The sequence below is a fragment of the Clupea harengus genome, chromosome 17, assembly GCF_900700415.2.
Source record: "Clupea harengus chromosome 17, Ch_v2.0.2, whole genome shotgun sequence".
Lineage (NCBI taxonomy): Eukaryota > Metazoa > Chordata > Actinopteri > Clupeiformes > Clupeidae > Clupea > Clupea harengus.
Window position 1 is genome coordinate 14968455 of NC_045168.1, and position 18903 is coordinate 14987357.

General features: G+C 46.5%; 1 protein-coding gene across 1 annotated transcript in view; it reads right to left on the minus strand.

Moving 5' to 3' along the window:
• The window catches only part of gli3 (GLI family zinc finger 3), a 129805-nt gene that overhangs the window by 88456 nt on the left and 22446 nt on the right, over window positions 1-18903 (minus strand). Inside the window, exon 2 of the mRNA XM_031583572.2 lies at window positions 14109-14283. Coding sequence (XP_031439432.1) covers window positions 14109-14241 — 133 coding nt within the window. The 5' untranslated portion in view covers window positions 14242-14283. The remainder of the gene's footprint in view (window positions 1-14108; window positions 14284-18903) is intronic.

Here is an 18903-nt window from a genome sequence, read left to right on the forward strand (position 1 = left end):
GGGAGGGCCGGGGCAGGAGGTGCAGTGGGGTGGGGCAGAGGCAAAGGGTGAGGTGGTGTCTCTCCTCTCTCTCTCCCTCTCTCTCTCTCACTCTCTCCCTCTGTCTCTCTCTCCCTCTGTCTCTCTCTCTCCTCTCTCTCTCCCTCTCTCTTTCTCTCTCTCTCTGTCTCACTCTCTCCCTCTGTCTCTCTCTCCCTCTGTCTCTCTCTCTCTCTCTCTGTCTCTCTCTCCCCTGTCTATGATTACATGGTCAGGGCCAGACCACCATGGTTTGTGAGGAGCACTGGAGTGAATTACAGACAGACAGACAGACTGACAGACAGACAGACAGACAGCTGGATGGTTCACCAAAGCACCAAATGATGATGTCTACTGAGGTAACGCAAAGAAAATAAGGATCAGATCATGAAGATCTCGAACGCGAGAGAATGTACTTTGTTTTTGAAAGGCAAGCTAAGGTCTGAGTCACTCTTCTAGTGAGGCCCCTGGCACAGCAAGCATCTTAAAGTGCAAACTTTTCCAAATGGGCCCCAGGTGCAGATACCTAGTGTAACCACTTTATTCTATTCTTAGCGAGTATGCAAAGCAGAAGCATCCGGCCTGAGGCTGATCCACTTCCTTATATCCTTAGGTCCATATATCTATACACTTTCTGAAGGGTGAGGGTAAATTGTAAGCCATGAATAAACTGCCCCTTAGGAAAGCCATTGCCAGTGAGAAATGGGCAGACTGCGCCACTGTGAGATGTGCCAGGTGAGGACGAGACACAGGTGCAGCTCGTGATCAGAGGACACTCAAGGACAGTCTTGCATCTGTGCTTAGGTCGAAAGTTGCTGTCCCCAAAAAAGCGCATCTTGGCCTGATGGGTTGCACCTGTTGCCAATGGCAGAATGGCTGAAAGGACAACACCTGTGTCTGGGAGCAAAGCATCATGGGGGGGGATTTGTAAGTTCAAGGTGACTGGCCAAAACATCTTTAATGTACATCTTCTGTGAAATCTACTTTCTTTGATCTGAAATTCACCCTAACAGATCTACTTTCTCTTCTCTTCCACTGACATAATTCCTTTCCCTCCTACACCCCGCACCCCCCCCCACCCCCCCCACCACCACAACTCTTTTTTAACATGCTTTTCTCCTCTTTCTTCCCTCTCTCTCTCTCTCTCTGTCTCTCTCTCTCTCTCATTGCTGTCCTCTCCTTCAATAATGAGATTTACTCCTCTGTGACCTCCACTGTCACTCCAGCTTGTGGAGTCCGCCCTCCCGTCATTCCCCGGTGTTCCGTCCGTAGCGCTCCCATCATCTCTAATCAGTGCATTAAATTCCCATTAATTCCACACGCTGCACTGTGCTCCCCAGGCCTCGCTGACACGTTGGCCTTTTTAGGATTGTTTTTTTTTTCATCTACTTGTAGCAACAAAAGAAGGCTAAATGAGTGTGCTGTAATGGGCATGAGTAGTGTGTGTGTGTATGTGTGTGTGTGTGTGTGTGTGTGTGTGTGTGTGCGCTGTAATAGGCATGCTGAAAACAATTGTAATTCCCTGCAACCGACTTGAATGAAAAGCTGAGCTCTTTTAGTCAGTGCAACCTTTCAGCCTAGCAGTCAGAGTAAATGTGACCACTGCATGGCCCACACTCAGGTGTACATCACACCACTTTTACAATCCTTAGACTTTTCATCTCATTCTGTCTTGTCTTTTTCTTGTCTTTTCTATCCCTTCTTTCTTCTTTTTCTTCTTCCTTCCATTTCTTACACACTTTTCCCCTTTTCTCTCCTTGTACCTCTCTAACTGCCTCCATCACTCACTTTCTGTCTCCCTCTCTTTCTCTCTTTTCATTCTTTGATTATCACAGGGTCTCTGCAGGTCCCCCCCCCCCCCCCACCCACCCCCACCCCGCCCCTCTCTCTCTTTCCCCCTCTCCGTCTCGCTCCCACTCGGGCTGCAGAGGACCCATGCAGAGCTGACAGAGGGCCAAGCAGAAACAAAGGGTGCATTGATGAGGCAGCAGACGTAATGTAGTCTGTCTCACAGCAGCCCAAATCCAGTCATGAGGTCGCCAAATTGATAATAAGGAGAGAGGCCTATTCTGCGACTGGACTCCATCAGTGTGTGTGTGTGTGTGTGTGTGTGTGTGTGTGTGTGTGTGTGTGTGTGTGTGTGTGTGTGTGTGTGTGTGTGTGTGTGTGTGTGTGTGTGTCTGTGTGTGTGTGTGTGTGTGTTGTGTTTGTGTTTGTGTTTTATGTGTGTGAGGGTGTTTTTCTGTCACTGCAGTGTGTATCTGAGAGAGAATGTGTGCATATGCCTCTTTGTGTCGGGCTAAGTGTGCCAAGGCAAGACTACTATATCTGTGTTAAGCAGGTGCATTAACATCATGTGGCACTGATAGAGCTGCCCTATGCTCTCTCCTTCTCTCTCTCTGTCTCTCTCCCTCTCTCTCTCACTCTCTCTCTCCCTCACCCTCACCCTCTCTCTCTCTCGCTCTCTCTCTCTCTCTCTCTCTCTCTCTGACTCACGGCTGTCACTCTGAGGAAGCCAGTGCATCATTAGGATCTGAGCCTCAGGTGAGTCCCACAGACAGAGAGAAGACAGGGGAGTGGAGTGTCTGTTTCATCACGGCTGTCTGAGGGCTGCAGTCGGAGTTAAAGAGAGAGACTTCACAAAAGAAACCCCTCCTCGACTCTACTGAAAGAGGCCATGGTCCTCGGCCATGCCAAGTTGGCAGACAAAGACAAAGTTGTCTAGATTGGAGCAGTCAAAGTTGATTAGAGAATAACAGACCTATGCGATTTCCTTTACAAGCTAAATAAAACAGCAGGCGATGAATAAGCAAATAAATAACAGACTGCTGAAAGAGGTAAGAACGGGCGCTACATTTCCAAGAAGACCCTCTCTCCCTCACTCTCTCTCTCTCTCTCTCTCGCTCTCTCTCTCTCTCGCTCTCTCTCTCTCTCTGTCAAAAGCTCACAATCTACCCATTGACTAACAAGGGAGAGGTTTGCCAGAGTTCAGTGTGCATACCCTCACCATGTAAGCATAAGAGTATATTCTCTGCAGGAACATTCCTCTCCAGCCTACGCTTCTCCGAACACATCTGAATTCAATTGGAGCCCAGTGCCCCCTTCCATTGGTAATCGATCCGCTGGTGGCTGACCACATGTTGAGTGGCAGGGTTTGTGCTTGCACAGCCCCATATCCGCATCTGATAAACACAACAAATGGATCGGCTGACACTCCCACTACTGCATGGTGTGTGTGTGTGTGTGTGTGTGTGTGTGTGTGTGTGTGTGTGTGTGTGTGTGTGTGTGTGTGCGTGCGTGCGTGCGTGTGTGTGTGTGTGTGCTAACCTGGCGAGGATCGGCTTCATCGTCCGATCTGTCAATAATGGACATTGTTTTTAAACACGCCAGACCAAAGCCCTTGTTAGTGGTACAAGAGAGAGAGAGAGAGAGAGAGAGAGAGAGAGAGAAGCATAGAGACGGAGAGAAGGAGAGAAGGAGGCAAGGATAACGAGAAGAGTCAGCATGAAGAGCAGAGGACGTGAGACAGGGGGAGGAAATAAAGGGGGCAGAGAGGAAGATTGAGGGGGTGCAGGAGAGAGAGGGAGCCAGAGAGGGTGGGAAAAAAGGAGGAGAATGGGGGAGAGGCAGCAGCTTCTTAACCCTCTGTTTCTAATCAATCACCAGAAATCAGTGCCATAGAACACGGCCTTTGATCCTGACTCCTCTTTCACACCGCGCAGGGGGGGAGAGCGAGAGCGAGAGGGAGAGGGAGAGAGAGATGGTGAGAAGGAGGGGGAGACAGAGAGAGAGAGAGGGAGGGGGAGACAGAGCAGGAGACAGAACAGGGGGAGCAGAGGGGCGGATGAGAAAATGTGAGAGATGGCATGGAGATAGGAGGTCGACTCGGCTCCACGTCTCCACGTGAGATTGTTCAGGCTTCAGGAGTTCATGCTTCCCCAAATGGTCTGGGACACGTCAAAAACTTAAACATTTGTGTCTGAATGTGCACTTATGATGGAATGCAAAGCCACTGGACAAATCCCTGGCTGTTATGGAGAGACAGACTCTGAAAACAAACTCTTGACATGTAAAGACTGTCAAAGGCACTGCTCTCCAACAGAGGCCAAAAACAGCAGAGAGAGAGAAGGACCACGTGGGTCAGAGAGAATGAGTGACAGAGTGAGGGTGAAAAAAACAAACAACCGTCTCTACACTTCTGCACAAAAAGAGAAGAGGAGAGCAAGTGTGCGACCGAGAGGAATAACACAGGACAATAAATTCTCCCAGCATGCTCAGGACAGTTCCACTTTGTTCCTCTCCGCGGGAGCTTGCCACCAAATGGACACTCGCAGCAGAATAATCAGCCACTGTTTTCCTACTCGGGGCTTTTCTATTTTTACAGGGCCCCTTCCGTGACCCCGGTGGCCGTCAACAGAAGGGTGTCTGAGAAAACGACAGACACAGGGAGATGGAAAAAGAGAAAGAGAGAAGGACTGAGAAACAGAGAGAATAAGAGAGAAAGAAATGATGGTATCACAACCCGCAGCTCCTGACCTGACTGAACTGTCTGGACGAGGAGACAATGCAGGCAGTGGCTCAGACAGCACAGCACAGCACAGCACAGCACAGCACAGCACAGCACAGCCCAGCACAGCACAGCACAGCACATCCCAGCACCCTGAGCGGAGCAGCCCAGCAGCTCCACAGTCATTTCATATGGGTTCGCAAAATAAAATAAAAAACATTTTTATGTAGAAAGGTAGAGATATATTCGAGAAGCAATACAAATAACATTCACAATCATCATAAATATCATTATGCATCTTACTGAAGTTTGTTCTTCTTCCTCTGTTCTTTTCAGGGCCACTGGGCCTAATATACAGACATTCTAATATACAGATATTCTAATATACAGATCTTATAATATACAGATATTCTTGTCTCCATTCAGTTGAATAATAACATACTGTATTCTGCTCATCCTTAGATTATTTGCTTACTGTGTAGCTTTTATTCAATATTCAGTTAAAAAGACTTGCCAACTTGGTGCTTAATGCTGTAATGGTGTATTGTCACTTTAAGATATGTGGTTTAGGCTATGTTGTCGTATTTTTACTTTTTACCAAGATGATGTGTATGGTTGTGAAATAGTTGAAGAGATGCTGAAGCTACTACAAAAAAAATGGAGCTGTGTCTTTGTTGAGTGCTACCATTCATGTTCTACTGTTAGGAATGACATGATCAGATGAGAGGCTAAAGTTACATCTGAAACAGGAGAGACTGATGTGTGGACTCGGACAGTATGTGTTAATCAGTCTTAGGATAAACCACACACTCAAGACTTCAATTCTGGCTAGTGTTAGCTTTTTGCCCCATAGACTAGGCTTGTAATGTTAAATCTAGCCTATAAGATCTTTAGCTTTCTAACATTAGCTAGATAAACTTTTCGTATATGCATGCATATGCATGCATTGTGTAGGCTAATGTTCGAGTATTTTAAGAATTAACGTGTTCAAACATAGGCCTACGAGATGTAAGGTTGCAACTCAGGTTGCATTTCCACCATGTCTTTCGTAAACTGTTGCCTACAGCCTTCACATCATGGTGTAAGTGCTATGTTATGAGACGTACATGTTTGTCCTTTATGTGCACCAAACATAACAACAAATACCTAGTTAAAAGACCAAAAAAGGATAATAAAGGAGGGATTTTTATTTAACTTAGGGAATAGTTTTTGATAGGCTGTCGGACAGGGTGCTATGACATTTTGGTAGCCTGACGTGGAAAACTTGACTGTTCCGGTACGTCGAACTAGTGATTTTGTGAGCCCTGCATATGTGTGCAGTCAATGCTCAGCGCTATGAAGGAATCCAGCCGACTGGCGGTGCTGGGTGAGCCTCCTGAGTGTGAGCCCAGCGGAGGGGAGGGGAGGTGGGGGGATTGAGCCCCTGCTCCAGTGGGTCGGGCTGGGGGCCGGGTGGCTGAGAGGCCCTCCGCCCCCGAGAGCAGTAGGGTCGGGTTAATCCAATGCCGCAGGCTCCTTGAGTCGGAGAGAGATGAAGCGGCCAAACACACACACCAACACACACACACACAGAGGCAGACAAACACACTACTACAGACAGACACGCACACATGCACATCGGCAGACACACACCCCCACTGCTGCAGGAAATTACCTTCAGAACAGAGAGCGAGGAGGCCTAGAGTAGAGGCAAGGCATGCAATAAGAAGCGTGTGTGTGTGTGTGTGTGTGTGTGTGTGTGTGTGTGTATGTGTGTGCGCATGTGCATGTGTGTGTGTGTGTGTGTGTGTGTGTGTGTGTGTGTGTGTGTGTGTGTGTGCGTGTGTCTGTGTGTGACCACATGCATGTGTTTGTTTGAATGTGTGTGTGCGAATACGAGCATTATTAAATGTGTATGCATGTGTGCATATGCGTTTGTGTGTGCATGTGTGTGCGCATGTGCATGTGTGTGTGTGTGTGGTAGAGGCCTCTGTGACAGTGACCCTAACCTCTTCTCTGTGGGGTGCAGTCAGAGGTCAGTGTGCGTGACACTCTCTGCTATTATGCGGTGTGACCCCCTCACACGAACAGTCTCCTTCTGCTCAACTATTCCTCCATTAACACACACACACACACACACACATACGTGTGCACACACACCCCACCCCCACCCACCCTTTTTCATTAACCTCCACAGCTACACAAATGCACTGACACACATGTAGTTATTAGGACAACTGTTTAAATGCTTGTAGCTAATTGAAGGGTTTATTAATACTGATTAATCTAATTATACAATCTTTGCTTTACTCAACAGTGAATTTCTTAGTGAAACTTGAATGATCATCTCAAGTTTTGTCTGCTACCTCAAGCGAGAGAGAAACCAAGAGAGACAGAGTGAAAAGTGAAAAAAGAGGAGAGACAAAACGACAGAAAGAAGGAGAGAAGGAGAGAAGGAGAGAGAGAAAAGGCAAACGAGGGGGAAAGAGCATGAGGCAAACAGATGGAAGAGGAAAAGCACAGAGGGAGAGAGAGAAAGAGAGAGGGAGAGAAAGAGAGAGGGAGAGAAAGAGAGAGGGAGAGAGAGGGAGAGATAGGGAAAGCGATGCTCCTGTATGTGCTGGGGTGGATGAGGGGAGAGGAGGGGGATGAGTGGAGTGGAGAAACAGTTGATTATGAGCCCCATCAGGTGATCAATGCTTTCATTAATAAGACTGATCGCAGGGCTGTCACCACTCTGACAGCGCACTGAGGGATGACCTGCTGCCCACACTCCATTTCCCCCACGCTAGCTGTTTACCCACCCCTCCCCTCCCCTCCGCTCCTCTCCTCTCCTCTCTCTTCTCTTCTTTCCTGCTTACCCACCATCTCTCCTCCATTTCTCTTAATTTTTCTCTTCTCCTCTTCTCCCTTTCTCCCCCTCCTCTCTCCTCTCCTCCTGTTTTTCATCCCACTCTTCAACTCAACCCTCCTCTTCTCCCATCCCTTTCTCTCTTCCTCTGTGTCTCCTTCCATTCCTCGACTGTTTTCTTGTCATCCCCTCCTCTTCTCTCCTTCTCTTCTCTCTTCCCTCTCTCTCTCTCCCTTTCCTTTCACTCACTCCTCTATCCATTCAATATTATTCCTCCAGAGTGACAACAGACAGCGGAGGAGAACACTGGGGGTTTAGTGTCACTATAAGAAGGGGGGAGGGGGGGTTGTAGGGTGAACAGTTCAGAGAAACATGGAGCAGAGAGGAGGACGAGGAGGAGGAGGAGGCAAGAGGGGGAAGAAGGAGGAGGAGGAGGAGGAGGAGGAGAAGGGAGAGGTAGAGGAAGAAAAGTGAAAATCCATTTTGAAGCCCATTTTCAATTAGGGTCCACAAGCTGTTATCGCAGGTGTCGCAGAATGGGGTCCGTGAGTGAAAGTGTCTGCTATCCGTTTCTGAAATGAACCCTTATCTGTCCGCCACAAAGATGGGCCGGCCCGCGTATCTGTAAATGACTTTCCCAGCCGCGCTGCTAACAGAGGAACTTTATTTCTGTCAGATGACATTGCCCTCCATATTTGCTGTTGATCATTTAAATGTCCGTCTAAAAAAGAAGGTGGCCTCTCTCTCATGCTGTTGCTTTCTCTCCTTCCACTCCTGCCCTCTTCTATAAACACTATGCATTCTCTCCCTCCCTTTCTCTCTCTCTCTCTCTCTCTCTCTCTGAAAAGCAATCCTTCAGACTGCTTTTTCCTTAAACATTCTATTCAGGATTAGAATTTTTTTTGCTTGATTTCTATCTTAAACCTTTCGTTTCCAGGTGAGCTTTGACAAGACCTCTTTAGCATAAAGACCCCTGACCAAAATAAAAATACTGAGGGGAAATGAAAGGAGCTCTTCTTCCTCTCTAATACGCAGCAAAGTTCACACCCTGCCTGCGATGCCCAATTCCACGCATTCCTTCACAATTTTCCACAAGTCTCTTCCCTCTCTTTTCTCCTTCACTCATGCTTTCTTACTGTCCTCTCTCTCTCCACACCCCTCCCCCTCTCCCTCTATCCCACCATTATATCGATTCGGCATCTATATGAAAAAAAAAACACCCCAACTGCTAAACCAACCAGAAACTTTCCTCTTGGCTCTACTCCTCCTCTCAATGGCAGGCCCCTTTCTTCTTCCCCCTTTCACATTTTTTTATTAGGAAATTATCCCATGACGACAGGATTTATTCAGGCAAAGAGCATGGACATCTTTTTTTAGGGTTCCAGGAAGCAACAAAAGAATCAGGGGACTTTGTGGTCCACCTGCCTGGCGAATGATGAGGGGGAGAGGGGGGAGGAGAGCAGCACCCCCCCCTTGTGCCTGTCCGAAAGGAGACCAATCAGGCCATTGTTGTGGCGCGGTCGGCCCTTTTGAGCTGTCGGCCCAGGGGAGCGAGCGCGCGGATGAATGCTACACGGGGTGAACGCTCCCTCCAAAACTAGGGGATTGTGCGCTGAACTTTTTTTCATATTACTGACAGAGTGAGAGAGAGGGATAGTTGGGGTGGGGGTGGGGGTGGGGGTGGGGGGGGGTTGGATGGGGAAGAGAGATATGGACAGGAAGAGAAAGATTAGAAAAGAAAAGAATTATCGGAGAATAAAGACAAGGAGAATGAAAGGAATGGAGAAAGTAGAAGGAAAGAAAGAAAGCAAAAAAGGGAGGAAAAAATGCAGACAGAAAGAAGGAAAAGAGGACAAAGAAAGAAAGAAAGAAAGAAAAAAAGAACCCCATCCACTATCATCATTACACACACACAAATACAGTCTCTGGCATGCACTCCCAAGCCTAGTTCAACACAAATATTTGGAATATTTCATATTAGATTATCATGATCTCAAATGCCACTTGAACCACATCTGACTTGTGGCTTGAATGCCACTTCAACCACATTTAGTGCTGTTCCCAGAGCCAAGCCCACAGCCAAATACATTCGATTATTTCAGTGCGGTGAAGACCACGGAGACCAAATGTAACCTCTGTCTGCTCCATTCCCTTCAGTAGAGTTCAAGCTCTACGGTCTCCCCTCCCAGCCTCCGACCATAACTAAAACCCAACATTCACACACACACACACACACACACACACACACACACACACACACACACACACACACACACACACACACACACACACACACACACACACACACACCTCTATCCCCATCCACAGGGCGTATTGAACTAATATTGGAGACATTTGTTCCCTACTGTATGGCTGGATTGACACTGTGCCCTTTGAAGAATCACAGCCTAAGTAGCATGCGCTTTTGACTGCACTAGTGTAGGTTAAGCACTGTCAAACACACACACACACACACACACACACACACACTCTTTTGACTGCACTAGTGTAGGTTAAGCACTGTCAAACACACACACACACACACACACACACACTCTTTTGACTGCACTAGTGTAGGTTAAGCACTGTCAAACACACACACACACACACACACACACACACACACTCACACACACACTCTTTTGACTGCACTAGTGTAGGTTAAGCACGGTCAAACACACACACACACACACACACACACACACTATTTTGACTGCACTAGTGTAGGTTAAGCACTGTCAAACACACACACACACACACACACACTCTTTTGACTGCACTAGAGTAGGTTAAGCACTGTTGCCTCCTTTCTAGGCTATTCGAACCCCTTGTGGAGGTGGAATAAAGAGCTCTTTTCAGACAAGATGGCAGGCTTGAACACGGTTTGCAATTCATTGAGAGGTGTGCCTTGTTACGCACACTTGGCTCGGAGCACGGTAACATGAAGGGGAGGCTACAGACACACTGTAAATAATAAGTACATTTATTAAAGAATGTAAAGAATGTCAGTATAGAGGAAGATAAAAACAAAAGTGTAACTCAAGTACGTGTCAAACAAGCTAAATGCCATCGGAGAGGAAGGGAGAATAGTCAGTGGAAAGAGCCGGCTTCTTATCCCCTTGCCAATCTGAAGGAACTAACCACACCTGAGCACCAATCCACCTTCCGCAGAGAGAGAGAGAATGTGAGCACAGGTACCCAGACTGGATGGGGCCAGCCAAGGCCGTCACAGCCACAAATCGCACACCGCATGAGCTGAAGTCCTGCTGTAAATTGAAGAGAAAAACTTGGAAAATTCACCACCCTATCATGGACACACTTTTCCAATCACGCTGAGGTCGCACTTCACTTTGCCCCTTGTGCAGCTGGGAAACTGACGCAGGCACGTGTTGCCTCCGACCTGCCCTTTGTGCGGTTTCCCAATCCGCCCAGCAGGGGCGTGCGTGTGGCATGATTTCGGATCATTTGCTTAGATTGGGGCATGTTGGTTTTGAAGTGAGGTGAAGAAAATCAGCAGTGGAGGTAGCAATCACATGGGCTTTCCTGATGCACTGTTAGCTTTAGCAATCACATGGGCTTTCCTGATGGACTGTTAGCTTTAGCAATCACATGGGCTTTCCTGATGCACTGTTAGCTTTAGCAATCACATGGGCTTTCCTGGTGCACTGTTAGCTTTAGCAATCACATGGGCTTTCCTGGTGCACTGTTAGCTTTAGCAATCACATGGGCTTTCCTGGTGCACTGTTAGCTTTAGCAATCACATGGGCTTTCCTGGTGCACTGTTAGCTTTAGCAATCACATGGGCTTTCCTGATGCACTGTTAGCTTTAGCAATAGCATGGGCTTTCCTGGTGCACTGTTAGCTTTAGCAATCACATGGGCTTTCCTGATGCACTGTTAGCTTTAGCAATCACATGGGCTTTCCTGATGCACTGTTAGCTTTAGCAATCACGTGGGCTTTCCTGATGCACTGTTAGCTTTAGCAATCACATGGGCTTTCCTGATACACTGTTAGCTTTAGTCGGGCAGGAGCGGCCCGCGGCTGTGGTCGAAAGGGTTAAGGTTGGGCTCGGGTGTTGGGTTACCCCTGATAAGAGGTTTGGGTTGTGTGGGGAAGGGAGGGAAGTGGGGAATGTGACTGTGAGGTCTCTGTAGCCTCATGGGGGAGTGTGTAAGCTATCTTATGAGCAGGGTTAAAGGTCTCTGCTGGATGCTCAGGAGTGCGCGCACACACACACACACACACACATGCATACGCGCACACACTCAAGCACACACACACACACTCACTCACACACACACACACACACACACGCGCACACACAGCTCGCCGTCCTGAATTTCATTTGATGGCCTCTCATTAGCTCTTGCATTCTTCTTCCAGGTGTAAGTGCTGCTGGTATTAGAAGGCCAACCTGTTCAGGGTGTGTGTGTGTGTGTGTGTGTGTGTGTGTGTGTGTGTGTGTGTGTGTGTGTGTGTGTGTGCGTGTGTGCGTGAGGGAGAGAGAGAAAGAGAGAGAGAGAATGGGTATGTGTGAGGGAGAGAGAGTGAGAAAGAGAGAGAGAAGGAGAGAGTGGGTGTGTGTGTGTGTGTGTGTGTATGTGAGGGAGAGAAAGGGTGAGAGAGAGAGAGAGAGAGAGAGAAGAGAGATAGAGAGAGAGAGAAGGTGTGTGTGTGTGTGTGTGAGGGAGAGAAAGAGTGAGTGAGAGAGAGAGAAGAGAGAGAGAGAGGGGGGGGTGTGTGACTGTGGGCCTGTTTGTCTATGTCTGCATCCAGTTTGTGATGATTACAGGATCTGTGTTTCCAAGACAAACCGTATGCTATTTGTTGGAGTAATTACCAGTGTATTACAGAGAAAAATCTGCAATCACAAAGCCAAATTACATCCATGCTTTTTCCACACAGTAAAAACTCCTTCCCCACCCCCCCCCACCCCCCACCCCCTTCACACACACACACACACACACACATCCATGCATTCCTTCTAATTAATGAAATAGCTTCAGCCATCTGGGAGTGTGCAGCCTAGCCAGGGAGCTCCCAAACTGCATCATGGGGATAGATGTACAGTACACGCAACACACGCACATAAACTCTCTCTTTCACACACACACACACACACACACAAGCACATAAACTCTCTCTTTCACACACATCAACACACACCTAAACTCTCTCTTTCACACACATCAACACACACGCACCTAAACTCTCTCTTTCACACACACACACACACGCACATAAACTCTCTCTTTCACATACACACACACACACACACACAAACACACACACACACACACACACACACACACATTCACACACATAAACTCTCTCTCTTTCACACACATACACACACACACACACACACACACACACACACACACACACATACACACACACACACACACACAAAAACTCTCTCTTTCACACACTCACACACACACAGAACTGTCACTAAACACAGATACAAATACATGCATTAACTTATCTCACACACTTAAAAATCCATGCCTATAGACTCTCTCCCATAATTTGACACACACAGAAATGCACTTTTCACACATTCCAGGTGACATGTACTGTATATAATACGTATAAGTATTAGTCTGTCCCACACGTGTGTGTGTGTGTGTGTGTTTGTGTGTGTGACGACAGGCTCGCAGAGCTGCCCAGTGGGTGGATTCAAACTCCTTTTTCCGCACTGAACGTCCACCCAGGGTTTGTTTGGACAGCCTGAAAGGAGACACTCTAACTTTGTAAATCCTTGCATTGTCTCATTATTTGTTTCAGCAGCAGTGCAAGAGGGCCCCCTCGACCACAGAGCCCCGACCGGCTGAGGCACAGTGTGTGTGTGTGTGTGTGTGTGTGTGTGTGTGTGTATGTGTGTGTGTGTGTGTGTGTGTGTGTGTGTGTGTGTGTGTGTGTGCGTGTCTGTGTCTGTGGCTGAGGCACAGTGTTGTTTATGGCTGAAGTAATTTGAATCTGATCAGTTCTGCACTGAATGTTGTTGTGTCTCCACAGCACCACAGCCCTGTGGAGATGATTAAGAACGTGCTCGCGCTCATACACTGATGGGAAACTGACCTCTGACCTCGCTCGCATATGGGTTTGCATTAGCGTGTCTAGTGGCCGCACTTAAGGACTCCCCGAAGAGCAGATTTACTGTAACTTATGATGCTGGTGCCATGTCCACTGTGGTCTGTAGCATCCACATATGCATATCCCATATGCACACATATACAGTGACATCCACACATGCATATCCCATATGCACACATATACAGTGACCTGCACTTCACTTTCTTGCTCAGCATTAAACTTTGCTTTTGTTTGGTCAGACTTGACATGAATATATCTGCTGTTGCACTGTTTATCAGGTTTATATGAAATGCTTCAAGGGATATTTGTGATAAGGACATAACAAGACATAAAGTTGTGCATGTGTTGGATCTGAGTGAAGGCCCAGATAGACAGGAAATCTTTACATTAAAAACTTTTGGACTTTTGATTTTATACAATTTCCAGTTTACTATAAAACATGGCCAACTAAATGGGTTTGAATGCACATGGGCTATAGGATTTGTAATGTGTAGTGAACAGTGGACAGGTTACAGAACAGGGGCCTGAGACAAGTGAGAGTAGTGGACTACCACAGGTGAGAGAAAGGGGTGTGGTCTACCACAGGTGAGTCAAAGGGGTGTGGTCTACCACAGGTGAGACAAAGGGGTGTGGTCTGTGGAAGGGGTTTCTTACCGTTGGAGGTGGTGCTGGAGGCGACAGCCTTCTCGCTGATGTCACTGCGTACGGACGCGCTCTTGGTCGCCACGATGGTCTCCACCCTTTTCTTCTTCTCAGCTGCAGAACTGGCCTGGGACTGGGTTTCCATGGCAACTGTGCATTCCTCAGCACCACATCAAGACGGGAACACCTGACAGAAGTAACAACAACAGGTAAGGATTTGGCTAATGTGCCCCCACTCTGAACAGGTCTTGTGTATTTCAAACACCTGGCCTGGGACAGATCCAAAGCCCCAGACTGTTCTACAATACTTGTATGCCTCAGTAGGAAGAGAAAAGAGATGGAAAGATGAGAGATTGGGACGCACTGCAATGGAGGTTACAAGGCAGAAACGAGAGGCGATAAAAATGGCCTTTTAAAAAGCCTGTTTAAAGCGTACTGCAATAGCAGTGCTGTAAGGCTAAGATTATGTTTTGAAACTGAAGCGAGGACATAGGAATAAAACAACGTTTGAAAGGCTCTAAAACTCATCAAAATGCGAACATATGATACCCAAGTGTTCTGTTTCCAATGTCTGAACTGTCTTGTGTATTTGTGGACATCTGCTGAAGTGTGTTGTTGAGATTTCAAATAATAACTTTCAGTTTTCATGAAAGACGAGGCTGAGCATAAAGGTGTCGGTGTTTGTTGGTGCAACTGAGAAAAAAAACACACACACACACACACACACACACACACACACACACACACACACACACACACACGGCCTCACACCCAGTTTGAGTACCACTGCCCTAATGGATCAAGAACAGTATCAGTGGAAACACACTGGTGAAACTGTGTTGAAGTTGTGCTAACTAAGGTTTCTTTTATTCTATACAATACTCATATTGATATAATACTTATTTCAGATGTATCACAGCACGGTGAAGACAGATCAACCGGCGCATGTGGCATCTCTTCTGATGAATCTTCCTTGAGTACTTCAAAGAGTGAGGGGCATGTTCTCTTCATTGTTTGGGTTCAGTGTTTGTCTATGTGAGGTGTTTCCTAATAAATAAAGTTAAATATTTAAAAGGAGGCGGCTGCGGGGAGGTATGGCCTGACGTTGCCTGACAGAGAAGCTTCAGGAACAGAGCTGAAACCTTGCGGGAATTCCACAGAAAGCGAAACCTCCCGCTCCTGAAACGAGGAGCTGTTTGAAGAGAAGGTCCTTTTGGGAATACCCCTTTGCTGAGGCCATGATTTCTTTCCCTCTCTCTCTCTCTCTCCCTCTCTCTCTCTCTCTCTCTCTCTCTGTCTCTCTCTCTCTCTCCCTCCCTCCCTCTCTCTCTCTCTCTCTCTCTCTCTCTGTCTCTCTCTCTCTCTTTGTCTGTCTTACTTTTTCACTCACTCTTTCACAAACAGTAAAAGCTGTTTGAGGAACCGCTGGGAGTTTGCTTGCTCTGTTTGTGGGTTCAACCAACTGTCTGGCTGGGCAGGACGTCCGTGAGCTAAGGGTTAGCCCAATGGCTGTGCAAACAGGCCTTGGTCATACCAAAACATCAAAATGAAAGGCCACCGAAGCAATCTGAATGCTTCCTTGCTAAGAAAAAAAAACATTTTCCTTTAGTCCTGACCATGCTGTAATTCGGGGGGGTAATTACTGGAAATATTTAGTCTGCATGACTTACGGGGCAAATAAAGCGAAGTGTAATTACCTAACGAGAGTTTTTAATTGTGCCCGAACCTCTCCTTGGCAAGAGCGAGCAGCCTGGGGAGAGCTAAGCTTGGCTATGCAGCACAACACTGCCATTCAACACTGGAGGGTGTGTGTGTGTGTGTGTGTGTGTGTGTGTGTGTGCGTGTGTGTGTGTGTGTGTGTGTGTGTGTGTGTGTGTGTGTGTGTGTGTGTGTGTGTGTGTGTGTGTGTGTGTGTTCTCCCAGTGGGACCTTGGCTATGCAGCACAACACTGCCATTCAACACTGGAGGGGGGGACCATAGACCAAAGGAGGGGGGTTCGGCTCCAGAAAAACACAGAGAGCTTTGTTTGTTTTTGGGGTGTGGGTCATTTTTTTGTGGAGGGGGTGGGGGTGAGTTGGCTGGTTTGCCACCACTTTGAAAAAAGAAAAATCAGATTTTTGTCATCTGCTTTCAACTCAACAACAACATCTGCAAGCAATCCCAGTTTACACAGAGCAAAAAAAAAAAAAAAAAACAACAACAGAGCAATTATTCCCACGGACCAATCAAAGGCAAATTAAACTAAAGGCTCTTCTTCTAATTATGCCCACATGAATACACATTCCCCACTCAATCCTGAGACAGGCATGTGTGTATGTCTATATACAGTATATATATATGTGTGTGTGTGTGTGTGTGCGTGTGTGTGTGTGTGTGTGTGTGTGTGTGTGTGTATGTGTGCATACTCTCCGCTCCCACACATTAAAACATGAATCTATCAAATTGGACAATTAAGGACCACTGCTCTTCTTTTCTTCCTGTAATGGAGGACACCACACGCTGATGAGAGAGCACTGGGGGAAAGGGTGCCTGGCCTGCTGCGTGTGTGTGTGTGTGTGTGTGAGTGTGTGTGTGTGTGTTGGGGGGGGAAGGGTGCCTGGCACACATCCATTCTGGAGTCCGAGGTTGTGAGCTAAGCCAGCCGGCCGCCTGCTTTCATCGGCTGGAGTACATAGTAACTGTACAGTGAAGGGTGATTGGGCTCGGACTCTTTGGCTGGAGGACATAGTAACTGTACAGTGAAGGGTATAGGGGCTCTGACTCTTTGGCTGGAGTACATAGTAACTGTACAGTGAAGGGTATAGGGGCTCTGACTCTTTGGCTCTGTTCGAAAACTCTTAAAAGTAAGATAGCTGTCTTACTACCTTGGTGTCTCGTCAAGGCAGGTGTCTTGCGCAAGATATTTCTACGGGTAAAGGTATCTCAAAAAAACGTTGTTTTCGAACATTCTTTTAAGATAGCGTGTATGATAACATGTGACGTTGGTACGCTGAAAGAACGTAAGGCTATCGCAAATCACATCAACCATTATTGCTGGTTACAATAACGGTGTTATCAGATAGTGCAGTGTCTATTTCTCGGTAACTTTTGAAAAATCTAAGCGAGAAAACGCCGAAAGATGCACATTTACATACAAAACACGACCGTCAGCGGAGTTTGGCCCGCCATCTTTGTTTACAATTTGCAGTTGCCGGAGGGACTTGGCGCACAGATGTATGTGTAATAGGCAGCATCAAGGCTGCACCGATGGTACCTTCAAAAATGATCGTTACGCAGCGATTTTAAGGTATCTTATAAACCCGGAAGAGAAAAATTAAGGGATCTCGAACAGTCCTTCCTTCTCTTGTTTAAGAGAGGGAAGGTAGTAAGACAGCATTTTAGGAGTTTTCGAACAGGGCCTTTGGCTGGAGTTACTGTACAGTGAAGGGGCTCGGACTCTTTGGCTCAATGGGGGAGAGTGCAAAAGAGTTAGAAAGTGAGAGTGAGAGGCAGAGAGAAAAGGGGGGAGGAGAGAAAGAGAGAGGGATAGAGATCGGACAAAATTACACGGGACACTCTTTTTGACCAGCAAGACACAGCAAAGGAAGGGTGGAATATTACAAGAGAAAGAAAGAGAAAATTCCTTTTGAAGAAATTATGGAAGAATTTATTGAAGAAATTATTGACAGGCCGTATGTCTCTGCATGTCATGTTAAGTGTGCGTGTATGTGTGTGTGTGTGTGTGTGTGTTAGTGACTGACGATTATGGAGGATGGTGAAAGTGTGTCTGAAGTAGGGGTGTCACGATACCAAAAATTCAGTAGTCGGTACCAATACCAGTAAAATAACACGATTCTCAATGCCGATTTCGATACCACGGGGAAAAAAAATGGATTTTCCATGATTCCATGTACTAGAACTTGAAACATGAACTTCTTTATTAAAAATTTTGATAGCAAAATGTCATAAGACATACAAAACATGTGCAATAGAGCATATCACAACATAATAAAGTGAAATGTATGGTCATAGTGCAACAACTAGTGTCCCCAGACACATTCCAGACTTCCAGGCATCTTTTCAAAAGGTACTGTGCAAAAACAACAACAGTGCAAAACAAAACAGTAGATATAACAGTGCAGCCATTCAGCTAACAAGATGAACATGAGTTTGGGCACAATTGCATAATTTTTCACAACATTTCACAGCCCTAAAGACTAAAGCTTCTTAAAGGACGTATTTCATACAAAATAAATCAATGTTCAGTGTGGTCGCGGCGAAATTCCAGCTGTCACTCACAAATCGTCTTTTAGGCTACATTGAGTCTATGGCATCGAAAACAATAAATAAATTGGGTAATCGTGTTTTTTCAAACCAATTGCATATTCAGTTGTAACTATATTAAACTAGGACATTCAGTGAATTTCGCTAGTTTTGACATGATACTTGCAAGATACATGCTCTCTTTCTCTCTCTCCTTCTAACCAAGGTAGGCTATAGGCTAACGTTAAAACTACAGCATAGCTAACCTAAACTACGTACATAACATACAATGGCTTAACACACGTGCCCACCATCTTAAACATCATGTAACGTGTATTTCAGTATGACAGATAAAAAAAAAAGAAAAAGTGCATTCTTTGGATGTTGTTAATATGAATAAAAACTCTCCTTGAATTCTTTAAACAAATCCGGATGACGGTCTTTCAGGTGCTTTGCTAAATTGGAAGTATTACCTCCTTTGGTCTGAAGAACACGGTAGCATTGTTTGCATAAGTAGGGTGACCAGACGTCCTCTTTTACCCGGACATCTTCCGTCCTCTCTTC